Source organism: Sander lucioperca, chromosome 9 (genome assembly GCF_008315115.2).
Source record: "Sander lucioperca isolate FBNREF2018 chromosome 9, SLUC_FBN_1.2, whole genome shotgun sequence".
NCBI classification, from domain to species: Eukaryota; Metazoa; Chordata; class Actinopteri; order Perciformes; family Percidae; genus Sander; species Sander lucioperca.
In genome coordinates this window covers 19,292,606-19,306,525 of record NC_050181.1, presented here as the reverse complement: position 1 = coordinate 19,306,525, position 13,920 = coordinate 19,292,606, and the positions used below count along the sequence as shown (strand labels likewise).

Sequence of the window (13,920 nt, the reverse complement as noted above, 5' to 3'; positions counted from 1 at the left end):
ATGCTGGGATCAGGAGTAGTTAGATGTGATCTGACTGATGTATGCTGGGATCAGGAGTAGTTAGATGTGATCTGACTGATGTATGCTGGGATCAGGAGTAGTTAGATGTGATCTGACTGATGTATGCTGGGATCAGGAGTAGTTAGATGTGATCTGACTGATGAATGCTGGGATCAGGAGTAGTTGGATGTGATCTGACTGATGTATGCTGGGATCAGGAGTAGTTAGATGTGATCTGATGTATGCTGGGATCAGGAGTAGTTGGATGTGACCTGACTGATGTATGCTGGGATCAGGAGTAGTTAGATGTGATCTGATGTATGCTGGGATCAGGAGTAGTTGGATGTGACCTGACTAGTGTATGCTGGGATCAGGAGTAGTTGGATGTGATCTGACTGATGCATGCTGGGATCAGGAGTAGTTGGATGTGATCTGACTGATGTATGCTGGGATCAGGAGTAGTTGAATGTGACCTGACTGATGTATGCTGGGATCAGGAGTAGTTAGATGTGATCTGACTGATGTATGCTGGGATCAGGAGTAGTTAGATGTGATCTGACTGATGTATGCTGGGATCAGGAGTAGTTGGATGTGATCTGACTGATGTATGCTGGGATCAGGAGTAGTTAGATGTGATCTGATGTATGCTGGGATCAGGAGTAGTTGGATGTGACCTGACTGATGTATGCTGGGATCAGGAGTAGTTAGATGTGATCTGATGTATGCTGGGATCAGGAGTAGTTGGATGTGACCTGACTGATGTATGCTGGGATCAGGAGTAGTTGGATGTGATCTGACTGATGCATGCTGGGATCAGGAGTAGTTGGATGTGATCTGACTGATGTATGCTGGGATCAGGAGTAGTTGAATGTGACCTGACTGATGTATGCTGGGATCAGGAGTAGTTAGATGTGATCTGACTGATGTATGCTGGGATCAGGAGTAGTTAGATGTGATCTGACTGATGTATGCTGGGATCAGGAGTAGTTGGATGTGATCTGACTGATGTATGCTGGGATCAGGAGTAGTTAGATGTGATCTGATGTATGCTGGGATCAGGAGTAGTTGGATGTGACCTGACTGATGTATGCTGGGATCAGGAGTAGTTAGATGTGATCTGATGTATGCTGGGATCAGGAGTAGTTGGATGTGACCTGACTGATGTATGCTGGGATCAGGAGTAGTTGGATGTGATCTGACTGATGCATGCTGGGATCAGGAGTAGTTGGATGTGATCTGACTGATGTATGCTGGGATCAGGAGTAGTTGAATGTGACCTGACTGATGTATGCTGGGATCAGGAGTAGTTAGATGTGATCTGACTGATGTATGCTGGGATCAGGAGTAGTTAGATGTGATCTGATGCATGCTGGGATCAGGAGTAGTTAGATGTGATCTGATGCATGCTGGGATCAGGAGTAGTTAGATGTGATCTGATATATGCTGGGATCAGGAGTAGTTAGATGTGATCTGACTGATGTATGCTGGGATCAGGAGTAGTTGGATGTGATCTGACTGGACACTGAACTGTGTTCTTCCCTTTAGTAGCACAGTCTACATGCTGGATAAAGCGGGGGGAGTACAGACTTTACGGACGCCTTGTTAAAGTCCCCTGCTACAATATGTGTCTTGCTGCAGTCGACTATGGTTAGCAGGTGAGCCAAACTTGTGCTAACGTTAGCATCGGGGGCTATGTAGACGGCAGTGTGCTTCCAGGTCAGGTGAGCAGTGCTGGGCAACGATCCTGCTGTTGGTACTCCATTCATTATGCACAAAAATGCCCAGTCCTCCTCCTCCAGAGTTCTTGTCTCGATCCTGCCGGTAGCTAGCTCGGCCTGCTAGCTGCCGACAACAATCCACGGAGCACCCGGTCTGGCTATGTCCTCTGGGATGTTAGGAGTCTCCTGGAAGGCTCTCATAACGGCTGTGTTGTATCGTAGTCCTATATTGATTAGCTCAGTGTGGCTGTACTTGTTAGTAAGACCTCGACATGGGAACGTTGATTTGACAAAAATGCAATTGCGCAGCAGAAAAATAATAATAATCCTTGCAAAAGCAATAGGGTATATTAATATGGTAATATAAATATGTTTTTCTACAAAACCCTTTTCTTATTTTGTCAAAAGAAGCCAAACTTTTCAAAGTATGAATGTTGTTTAAACACAAGCAGTAATTCACAAACTTTGCCAACCAACTTTTTACTTAAATTAGAAAGTGATTAGAAAATGAGTGTTGAAACTCTGTGCTAAGAGTTTAGGTCTGATAGTCAACCCTACACATGAGGCATTAATAGACAACTTTCACTATGGTTAATATTATGGTTTTCTGAAGATACACGTAAATGTCCCTGTGGGTCTGTGCAGAGAAGAAGAAAAACATTGAAATCTGTACAAACCGCCCAACCCCCCACAAAAACGACTCCAAATTACCCAGAATACCAGAGAATTACCACACTTTTACTTGTGTTGGATCACAACAGTATTGTGCAGATATTATACAGTCTGATCTGTGTATTATGCTCTACTACTGTCACTTGTCTTTCTTTTGATGCTCTAAGCTTTCCCAGTACTTTAATCTAATCAACACATTGGCCTAGTTCTTAAAAAAAACAAGGCCAACCTTTTGGCTTTCTCCACTGAAAACAGACTGTGAAATGCTGACATAATAAAATCTTTGTGGTGCAAAGAGTCATGAGGAGAGAAGATCTGGGCTTAAATCATCTGGGATTGTAATCAATTATCAACTCTCAAACAAAAAAGTGATGATTATAGCAGAGACAAAAAACTGGAGCAGGTTGTTTTCATGTTAAACTGAAATTACAGATATGAGTGAATAATTCTTAAGAAAAAAGTGATAGTTTCCCCTCAGAGATTTTCATGAAGTACACTGCCTTCTCAGTGGCTGCAGTGACTCAAACCTCAGATATGTAGCCTGCCTGTCTGCAGCACCAAATTTGGTCGTAGCTCACTCTGAGTAATCAAATACCAACGTTTTGCTTATCAAACTGGCTGCAGTGGAAAGATTAAGGATAGCCATTTGTTTATTCCCAACACCCTGCTGCCTGAAGGGGGATGCTTTATAAATCTTGTGCATCAGATTATTTGTATCACTTATTATTATTTGTGTCAGCATCCATTAAACCAAAGAAAGAAGCTCTCTTTTCGGTAACTGACATGACGAAACAGGAGAGAGTTAGTGTACTCTGATAGTATATGGGAAGAAAACTCCTGAAGACCTTCTTTGAGTGGGACTCATCATTCCTGATAAGCTGTAACATCTACAGCATCTAAACTACTTCTTTCTTCATCAATCTATGAAAAGCTGCCTGAGACAACAGCAGCTATACAATTTAAGCCATACACAAAGGCAAATATTGACTCTACCTTGTACTCGCAGCCGTTTCTCTATGTAAATCTTTCCCACTTTTCTCTCCACTCACTTTCTCTCCCTTCCTTTCTCAGCAACAGCAAATATGGCCTGATCTTCTGCAAACATGTCTCCTTTATCAGTGCTGTGTCAACACATGATGTAAAAGTGTCTCAGGGCAGGTCAGGAATTAATATGGTGGTCATGGTCAAAGGAATAATTTATACTCTGTACAATTAATACGGTCTCTTTTTATCCTCTAAAATAATATTAATATGCTTGTTCATGTGGGTCAAGTTTAAATATTTGGTGAATAACTGCACTGAATTGACTTGAACATACTATGTAAAATTGTTTTGTTTACTTTTTTCCGGTTTTTTTTTTTATTTTTAACTGCTGGAACAATTTGTCTCTTAATTTCATAGATTGTATCATCTGACATTTCTAGGAAATTGATTAATCAAAAAATTGATTAATCGTTTAAATAATTTATCATGGAAACTTTCTACAGATTCACTGGTTCCAGCATCTAACGGATTTGCTGCTCTTTTCTTTTATATCATTAATAACTTAATATCTTCAAGTTCTGGACTGTTGGTCCGACAAAAAAAGTAATTTGCGCACTCTGTCTTTGACATTGTATATAAAGATTCAATTAATTGAGTAATCAAAACTCAAAACTACTAATGTAACAGTTATTTTCATTATCAGTAAATCGTTGATTAGGAATTGGCCGATCTGAGCTACCTGGGCCAAGCATCAATCCCAAACCACTGTTTAATCAAGACGTTTTGTTCTTCACTGTGTGGAAGTGACCTTATCAATGCAGCAAATTGGTCAAAACTTAAAATTAAAATTCCAGGATATAATGAATAAGGTACAGTAGATAAACATAGAATTGAATTTAAAGAGATCGGCCCAATTGACATTGATAGATCGAACGATCCAGCTATTTGAGTCAGTGTCGGCCCAATATACGTTCAGTGCATCCCTGTTGATGCATCTTCGTATACAAAATGTGTCCATCACAAGTTCCATGAACTCAATTGACCGTCTTCATATTACTTTTCTTGTGCAACCAACAGCCCAACGATAATAAATAAGATTCCTTTATTGTCATTGCATTATACATACAATGAGATTGAGATGCACTAACTGAGACGGTATTGTATAATGTACAACAATATGAAGCAGAGAAAATAGCAAAATCTTACATTTGAGAAGCTTAAACAAGAGAATATTTGTCTGCAGAACCTGAAATGGATTTGAAATTATGAATTGCCAGAATAGTTGACCATTCATATTCGGCTGAACGTATATTTAATTAATGGACTGATAGTTTCAGCACTAATGATGCAACATGTTGGAGCTGGTACCATTTGTATTCTTTGCTCTATGTGACCCTAGCTAACAGAAGTGCATCGTGACATGACATTAAAGTTACATTTAGCACTTAACACTGTACATTCCACACTGCAGTCATACCTGTATACTTTTAATTCCAGCTCTGCAATAGTATTTCTTGATGTCCACATCAATCTCTGTATTCCCGACAAAACTACAAGGAAGAAGAATGCAATAAGAGGAATAATGTTATAATGTGAAAGTAAGGGAACAAAGAAGGGAATACATATATATAACGTACATTTTTGTTTTCATGTTTTGCCTTTGTATTCATCTGGAGCAAACAGAGAACAGTTTTCATTATTAAAAGGAAAAAGCTGGTTTCATCAGTAGTGGCTCACTGCTGACGACTGAAGACGCAAATCTACGTTTGTTTCCAATTTAAGAAAGGCTCAGTAACTTCCTAACAGCTGAGCACTGTGTTTTTAAGAAACATTACTCAAACAGGAGTAAATAGTGACATTCACTGCTTGGTAGTGGGTTCAAGACATTGTTGGTTTTGGTCTTTTCATGGGGATTGTTGAAAATAAGAAAAATATGGAATATCACCAGCCTTGTCCTTTTAGAAACTATAAGTGATTAATGGTAAAGCCAAGAGGTGTGAGAGGTTTTTATTTATCCTTTATTTAACCAGAGAGGTCCCGTTGATAACATTATTCTGCCAGCGAGAACTGTTCAAGATGGGCAGCAGAACAAAAAGCTTTATGTACAAGTACAGACATAGACAGAAGACAGACATAAAACACATACCAAAATACATCAACAACTTCTGTAAAAACACATTTTAAAGTATATTGACTATGTACCTGATCTCCATGTCCATGATGACCTGCCTCTTGTCCACATTCTCTGTGTAAACTTTGACCCCGTTCACTCTCAGCGGCTGCAGAAACACAGATATGACAAACGGTTGCAAGTGAGCAAATCCCTCTCAGACATCTGACCAGACTCTAGATTAAAAACTTTCAGATCTGCTGTTTATTATGATGCTCTGCTTTGGATTCGTCAGCAAAATATAAGTTATAAGTTATTTCATAACAGAAAAACAGCTTGGATTCACTTTGATGTTGTCCTGTTCTAAAATTGAGACGGAGATTCAACAGCAACAAACCAGACAAAGATAGAAACACAGCAATAAAAGACCTGAAAACCTACACTTTAAAAATGAGCTATAAGTAGTTGTATTAAAGAAGCGTACTGGTAATTACCTCCAACAAAGAGGTTCCCATCATATCTGGAGTGGATCCGAATTACGGGCCGATACACAAACTATTTTTTATTTATTTACATCCACAAAAGTGCTTGTTTTGTCAATGACAGGCTCAGATTATTACTCTAAGTGTCTGACAACATTATGGAAAGGACTTCTAACGAGGCTTCTGTTAAAGATTAAGATCCTTTTTTAAACATAAAAACATTTGTGAAATTGTGATCGCTGAAGCCACAAAAAAACAGTAATTTTATTATCTAAAATACGCTTCATTCAAAGTCGACAGACACAAAATAAAACTATAAATAGCCGTTTTGGTTCCAACAGTGACAACTTTAGTTATATAGTAACACATAGTTTACGGATTTACATGTGAAAATATGTTGGCTCTATACACACGCAAGTATTGCTTTTTTAAATGGAGTCTGGTGGGTTTAGCGCTAGCTATCTCAGAGCTGTTTCTGGTTAAACAAAGAGGATTTTACTCTTTTTAAAAAATGTCTGTGTAGGAATCCTTTCCATAATGTTGTCAGAATCTTATAATAACAATCTGAGCCTGTATGTGGCAAAAACTGCACTTTAGTGGACGTAATTGACAATGCACATTTGCCCTCATAGGATTACATGGCAGCCCGGTTCCCGTCTGCTGATCACAGCGTTAATATATAAGAATAATACGCATCTCTTAATACTGGACCAACTGTTGGCACTATTGTTGTAGGGAACAACCGATTGTTGTTCCCATCAAAACTAAGTTACCTTTTAACATTGTGAGATAGGGCATGCCTTTAGCACATTTAGCATAATAACTCAATACTTTTTAAGATATTTCTAAGACAGATTTTCCAAATCGTACTACAATATTTCATATTTCTTTGTTTGCTTTTATTGTTTCCACTTGGAAAAAGTGCTTTAAACAGAGAAGTATAAGATGTAATAGCTCTAGTACAAGTAAATATCATCCTGACAGTCTTTGTGTTGTTATCTGGGCACCTTGTCGCCCATGTCGATCTTGGTGAAGCAGAAAGAGCTGAGATGAGGGTTAGCACCCTTCACAGCCGGCTCGATGGTCTCCCGGAACAGCTTGTCCACAAACTGGCAGATAAACGGCCACATCTGCTTCACCGTCTGATGGAGAGAGAGAGAGAGAGAGAGAGAGAGAGAGAGAGAGAGAGAGAGAGAGAGAGAGAGAGAGAGAGAGAGAATAAGACAAATATATCGACCAAATCCCATATAGTCGATGCCAGGCTGGAGCTACGACCAGTTCCAGGTGCCACATTATTGGGAACAATGTTACAGTAGTTGTTGATACATTGGAGAAGGCTGCCACATACTGTACTGGCTCTGTGAGGGCTCTAAATTCCTCTGCTGTTCAGTAACCCAGTAACACTGGAATCTTTACGTCTGAGAGACAAGACAGCATGAATGTGTGTTGAGTGAACAGTCAGGAATGTTCACCTAACATGCTCTTTTAGGGGTGTGGTCCATCAGCTGTTCAGAAAAAAAGGGACTTATGATCGCAAGGATACTGACAGACATGAGCACTGTTAAGCATTGGTAATACCTCATTCTTTCAAATAGTGCAAAAAGTTACATGTAAAGCAGCTGTGCTGCTTTAGTTTGCTTGAAGTGGATACACTGTACATCATGAACATCAGAAAAACTAAACATTCCCAAACCCATGAAGGAGGAGGATGTGGGGAGAACATGCCAACCAAATGGCCCAGGACGACCTTGTTGCTGTGAGGCCAGTGCTAACCATTGGGCCACCGTGCATCTTGGCTCTTGTTGGTCTTGCAGTCATGCGGAGCCTTACTTTAGGCAGGACACAGTACGTCAGGACTGGTGTAAGGCATGTAAAGGTTTTCTGTGCAATCTATGCTATTTGCTGCTAATCTGCCCATATGCACAAAGTGTATACTTTTTAACAATGTGTTGTGTTATGTGTTTGTATGTCCCTTTGATGTACCAAATACCTGCAAAATGTATGACATCAGCCTCAACGGTACTGTACTTTATTATATTTTAAGTGCTAATTAGCAAATGGTATCAGGCTAACACACTAAACTTAGTTAGGGAACATGGTGAACATTATACAGCACCCTCCAGTTCACACTTTTATTTTAAATAAGTTTACTTCATAATGTCTAATTAATTCTTCATTATATTGAATTCTTTCTTTTTTTATCTGTACTTTCTGTACTTTTTATTATTATGGTCTGCTGATTTAGTAAACTGTTTATTTTGTTGTTCTTATTGTCATTTCATTTCTTAAAATTTTGCTGAATCATGTATCAGTTAATTATTGTTTGCCTTTGTTTTTTCCACTTTAATTGTATATAAGCCTATTGTATATAAGCCTATTGCATATAAGCCATTGTATATAAGCCTATTGCTTCTTGACCTCTTCTGTCACATCTGTTTTATTTTTATTATTTGGCTTTATGCTGTTGTATATGTGTGAAAATAAAGCAGCAATGATCCTCTCCCCTTTGAGGTACAGTCGACTGTAACTAACAAAGGAAGATGCCCGTCTCCTTCCTCTCTCTGGGTGTTGCTATTCTCAAACTCTGTTCTCTTCGGGAAACAACAACAGCCTTCGAGCTAGCAAGCTACATGCTGACAATGGCAACTTTTGAAGAAAATTTGGATGGTGCAGGAAAGCAGGCCTGCTTGGTTCTCTCAGGGAATGATTGTGAAGATTTATAAAGAATATGTTTAGGTCATTTCCTCTCTAACTGGGAGGTTTTGTGACTGATTGGTGGGATTACTGTGGAGGTAGTACACACAGAGATACACTGGTAAGAGCCAATGAGGTGTAACCATGTATCAGCTGATTTAAACAGCTCACGTTACTGGAATGTGTCAACAGTTAACTTCATTTAATATTGGATAAGGAGTTTTCCTTTGCGGGGTGCAAATGTTCCACCAAAACAAGTTCCTTCCTGAGACTATTTAGCAGTGCCGCCCAAGATGATTGTGATGGTTTAAAGAAATGCAAATAACCCAGTTTTTTTTCTATCCCAGAATGTATGTGGCGTAGCCAGACCTTACTCCACAGTGCTGTGGGGATAGGTCTGGCTATGTGAGACTACTAACAAACTAACACTAGTCACATCTATCAAATAGACGGATGCAACACAAACACAAACTTTTATTATTAACGCACAGATTGCTTTTTTTAAGGAGCAAATTATTTACTTAACTTATATTACTTATTTTCACCTAGAAATTATTTCACATTTTTAAAAGTTGTTACTTGCTGCAAGAAGTCGCTGACTATAGTAGTTTATTGTAAAGGAGTACAGTAAAGTAAAAATGGGTACAAAATGTATGACCTGTGTGTAATCGGTTTATTTAGCTGACATTGTGTGCATTAGTTTTTGCACCTTTTTGTTTATATTTTGTTCATTTGCTTTCTATATATTTGCACTCTTTCCCACTTTGTATTGCAACTGCTGAACATCAATTTTCCTCAGGATCAATAAAATATGATCTATTTTATCTTATCTCAACTAAACCTTATAAAATAAACAATGGTTTGAGGGCTTGTGTAAAAAAAAAAGGTAACCGCAGGATTTAAAGTAAACACTGAAAAAAGAATACTGTACAAACCAAAAAAATACCCAATGAACATTTCACCAAGCTAAAAAAAAAAGAAAATAGTCAGCCTTTAAAGCCATCATGGTTGCTCACTGTACTTCATCTTCAGTTGGTGAGCAGTATAAAATGACAGTCAGCTGGAGTTATCACCCTCACAGATGAATTACGGCAATTCTGTGCTTTGAAGGGGTATACATCTTTCTTATTGCCCCTTTAAATCAGACTGGGCGGTGTAAACAAACGATAAGAGTCCAATACAACTTTAAAACCACTATGTCATGTTTGGATATTAAAAGCTATTTTCCTGTCCATTTACATCCATTACCTTCTTACTGGAAGTCCACCTGAACACTTACAGTAAGTGTGCTTCCACTCCTCTCCATACGTGTGTGCGTGTGTGTGTGTGTGTGTGTGTGTGTGTGTGTGTGGGTGTACCTTATTCAGCCACTCCACTCTCTCCACATCTGGATAATGGACCTGAAATAAGAGATAGAAAGGCAAGATTAAAAAGAGAATCATGATTTTAATCCATATAGAATTGCTATCAATGCAGTCAATAGGTCAAATTAGGTCACATTTCTCTTGCTTTGTTTTGATCTTTTTTCCTGTGATTTACATCATGGTGTAATGTGACTTAAGTTGTGAGGTGCTGCAGTTTGCTAAAATGACTAATCTACACTGTCAATGTGTTCATCCAGCTGCAGCTAATTTTATAAGCGACTAAAGAAAAGAAAAGCTGGATTTTGAGTGTCCCAAACTTCATTCAAATGCCCAGACTTTCCCTCCGTGTAAAACACTTTTAAAAATTGCCTAACAATTCAAAGAGCAATGAGATGAATATATGTTTTACACGTTCAGGGGGATTTTACAATGAAGGCAAATTGAGTACCGCCTATTTAACGGAGATCAGCAAAAATAGTGATGTCCTTGAAATCACTATGTAGCATCCTTTCCTTTATTGAGATGACATACCAAAAATAAAGCATGTAAAACAACATAATAAGTCATGATCCAGCCCATTTATATCAATGTAGCTAGACTTAATATCTGTAGAACCAAGTACAATTTAACTAATATCTAATAAATGTGAACATTTCTGATACAGCTCTAATTACAACAGATTATTTATGACAGGCTCAACACATTCCATCCTCTTTGTATTATGTATCTGTCTCCCCTATCAAATGCCAGTTCTCTTTGGCAGAGCACCCTGCAACATTCAGCAACACTCTAAGACACTTGGCAGTTACAACTCATATTTGGAGATTACAAAGAACCTTCCAAACAATATGATAACAGTATGAATTCAGTTCCATGGATCTTTGTTTGGTTGTTCTTTTAAGAAAAACTTTTCCACAAGAGAATCATATTAGCTTGGTGTTTTATTTTAGATTTTAAAATCACCCAAAACTAAAACATTTTTGTCACCCACAGTCTCCAGACTGCCGTTATCTTTAACACGACTAAGAGTGTACAGCCATGCTAGCAGTGAGGCTTTGAGCTAAATGCTAACACCGACTACCTGAGAGGATGTTAATGCAGCCGCATCCAAGCTGTTGTAGAGGACTGGGAGTAGACTTTGCCAGACTGGTTACATAACCACATCAACCCTAATTGAGTACATGTGAATGGGGCCATAAACACAATGCATTTGAATAATTTCTAGAAAGGCTTTTGTGTCAAAATACGTAAGTAAATAAATAAATAAATAGTTCATGTATGGTATGAGTGTTTCCTCATTTCATTGTTTTGCATTTACTGGAACCAAAAATCTATTTACTAATTTCTATTTACTACTGTTTGAATAATGTCTAGTAAGATATCATTTTTATTATACGGACATCACATTCATCAGAAATAGCAACAAAGGGATGAAGTTACATAATTTATGATCACTATGTCCAACTTGAGTCTAAACAATGGAGAAGTCAAAGTTACTGGAATGTAGCCAAACATGTAAATGGTACACAAATTGTCGGTTGTCTATGTTTTTATACTGTGTACACTGCAAGTATTTTCAAGGTTGAATAAAGCGAAACTGCGACAGATGTGGCTGTGATCTGTTCTTTGGTTGGTACCTACACTAATCCCAGCAGTCAGCTACACCAGCTGCATCTGTTGCGGCCGTGCATTTGCACGGCACTCAGACACTGCAAATCGTCACAAATGAAAAGGGAACTCTCTGCTGAGTTCAATGATACTTCACACAATAGTGTACAAGAAATGGGTCATTAGTTATTAAAGGGGGCATGGCTTAAGCATTTGGGGCAGGGCAAACCGTCACCAATAAAAAAGGATCTCTTTGCTGAGTTCAATGATACCTCTCACAAGAGTCTACCTTAAACGGTTCACAAGTTATGAAAGGGGCATGGTCTGTGTACATGGGTGTGGCTAGACTATAGGGGCCAGCTCAATATCACATGTAGACCACACATTCTAAATTTCATGTAAATCGGAATAACATTTGCCAAGATACAACCGTTCCTGTTTCGACAGCCACCTAAAAGTAGGTTTCGCATATAGCGATTTCGCAAATTAATTAAAAAAAATGAAAACAGCGCCATCTAAAGGCTGATTGACGCCATATGTGGCACACAGCCTCAGTGGCACATGAGGAACAACTGTGTTAAGTTTTGTGTCCATCGGAATAGCCGTTGGCAAGATACAACCGTTCCTGTTTCGGCACCCACCTACAGGAAGTTGGTCCTCCATAACTTGTGCATTGTTAAAAGTTATCAAAAATCTTTTGAGAACTTTTTGTCATGAGGGTCCTCCGAGTCTATGTGCAAGTTTTTGTGCCGATCGGACTCACGCCCCAGGAGCAGTTAAAGTAGGTTTCCCATATATTGATATTTTGCTGATTTTTAAAAAAAAAAATTAAAACAGCGCCATCTAACGGTCGATTCCCACCAAGTTTGGCACAGATGCTAAACCGGCCATAAGGAACAACTTTGTCAAGTTTCGGGGCAATCGGAATAATTGTTGCTAAGATACCGCAACTTCCTGTTTAGACAGGACAGTTAACTTTTTTTCAACTACCAAAATTCTTTGGATAACTGTTCGTCATGAGGGTCAACAGACACTACCTGCAAAGATTCAAGAAGATTGAAATCACAGCCTAGGACAAGTTCGAAAAACACAACAAAAATGAAGATTTTTGCACAAAAACCAAGATTTCGGAAATTTTAGAATTTTGTCATTTTTTTCTAAAAATAGCTCCATGGATTTAAGATGAGACCTATGTTCCCTTACAATTTGGTATGTTAACTTATTACTTTTTTCCAAATTAAGGCGCACGTTAGGGGGCGCTATGGAGCCCCCTGGCAATGCCCGAGTCCAATCACTACAGAACTTTGCAATTTTCACCAGTTCTGACATGTGTGTGTAACAGGTTGTATATGTGTTCTGTTAAATTGCTGCATAAATGGGGACAGCGCCGTCTGCCGGCGTCACTTTCACATTGCGCCGCGGCACTAAAAGTAACGAATTATGGGTAATTCACAGCAGAACTCCTGATAACTGCTGTGGTAAGTCGCATGTTAAATGCCGCAGAGACAATATTAGCCAAAATGCTTTAAAGCCCACCACACAATGTTTTATTTTACTGTATTCTTGTTGTGATGTAATTTAGAGATGAATGCCGTTTGTTTGGCGTCGAGTGAGTCATTAGTTTTAGGTTCAGAGCTGAATGCTAAATGTAGCCTAGCTTATTTTGCATGGTTTCTAATGCTATTCCTCCGTCTGACTTACTGTGCGTTGTGTAGGGCTGTTTACGTCTCTGTCCGTGATGTCGACATGCTTATCCTGATTCAGCTTGGTTTCCTCATGTGCAGATGCAGCTCCACATACACAACACAGTGAGACTGACGCCTTAAGGACCGTAACATGTGCACATTTTTGTGAGTTTTCATGCATTCTAACCCCCTCAAAAATGCGACGAAGGACTCGCAAAAATAATAATAATCCTTACAAAAACAATAGGTGCCTCGCACTTTCGTGCTCGGGCCCTAATAAAAGGAGTTGGCAACACGGAGTAAAAGGTGGAAAGAATGACTTATCTGTCCAATAAAACAGGCAGCTGCAGAAGCACAATTTTCTCCCCTGTTAGAGTAAACAACAGAGGCAGAGATAGCAAGACTGAAACAGTACATGGCCAAAGAGCAAGTGACAGTCATTCAAATGATGTGAACAGAAAATAACACTTAAGAGATACTAAGGAAGCAGCCAACATGACTTAGAGTTAGAGACAAAACACAGTCAATGTATGAGCAGAAGATGAAACAAAGCTGATACAGAGACAAAAGAGAAGCGACTAAGGGAGATAAACAGTGGTTTAC

General features: G+C 38.9%; 1 protein-coding gene across 7 annotated transcripts in view; it reads right to left on the bottom strand.

The window, feature by feature from the left end:
• Positions 1-13,920, bottom strand: part of LOC116055586 (extended synaptotagmin-2-like) — a 105,574-nt gene that overhangs the window by 68,908 nt on the left and 22,746 nt on the right. For all 7 annotated transcript variants that reach the window (XM_031307598.2, XM_036004831.1, XM_031307596.2 and 4 more), the window contains exons 3-6: positions 10,019-10,060; positions 6,974-7,108; positions 5,577-5,653; positions 4,852-4,924 (exon numbers count right to left, since the gene is read on the bottom strand). In XM_031307598.2, coding sequence (XP_031163458.1) covers positions 4,852-4,924; positions 5,577-5,653; positions 6,974-7,108; positions 10,019-10,060 — 327 coding nt within the window. The remainder of the gene's footprint in view (positions 1-4,851; positions 4,925-5,576; positions 5,654-6,973; positions 7,109-10,018; positions 10,061-13,920) is intronic.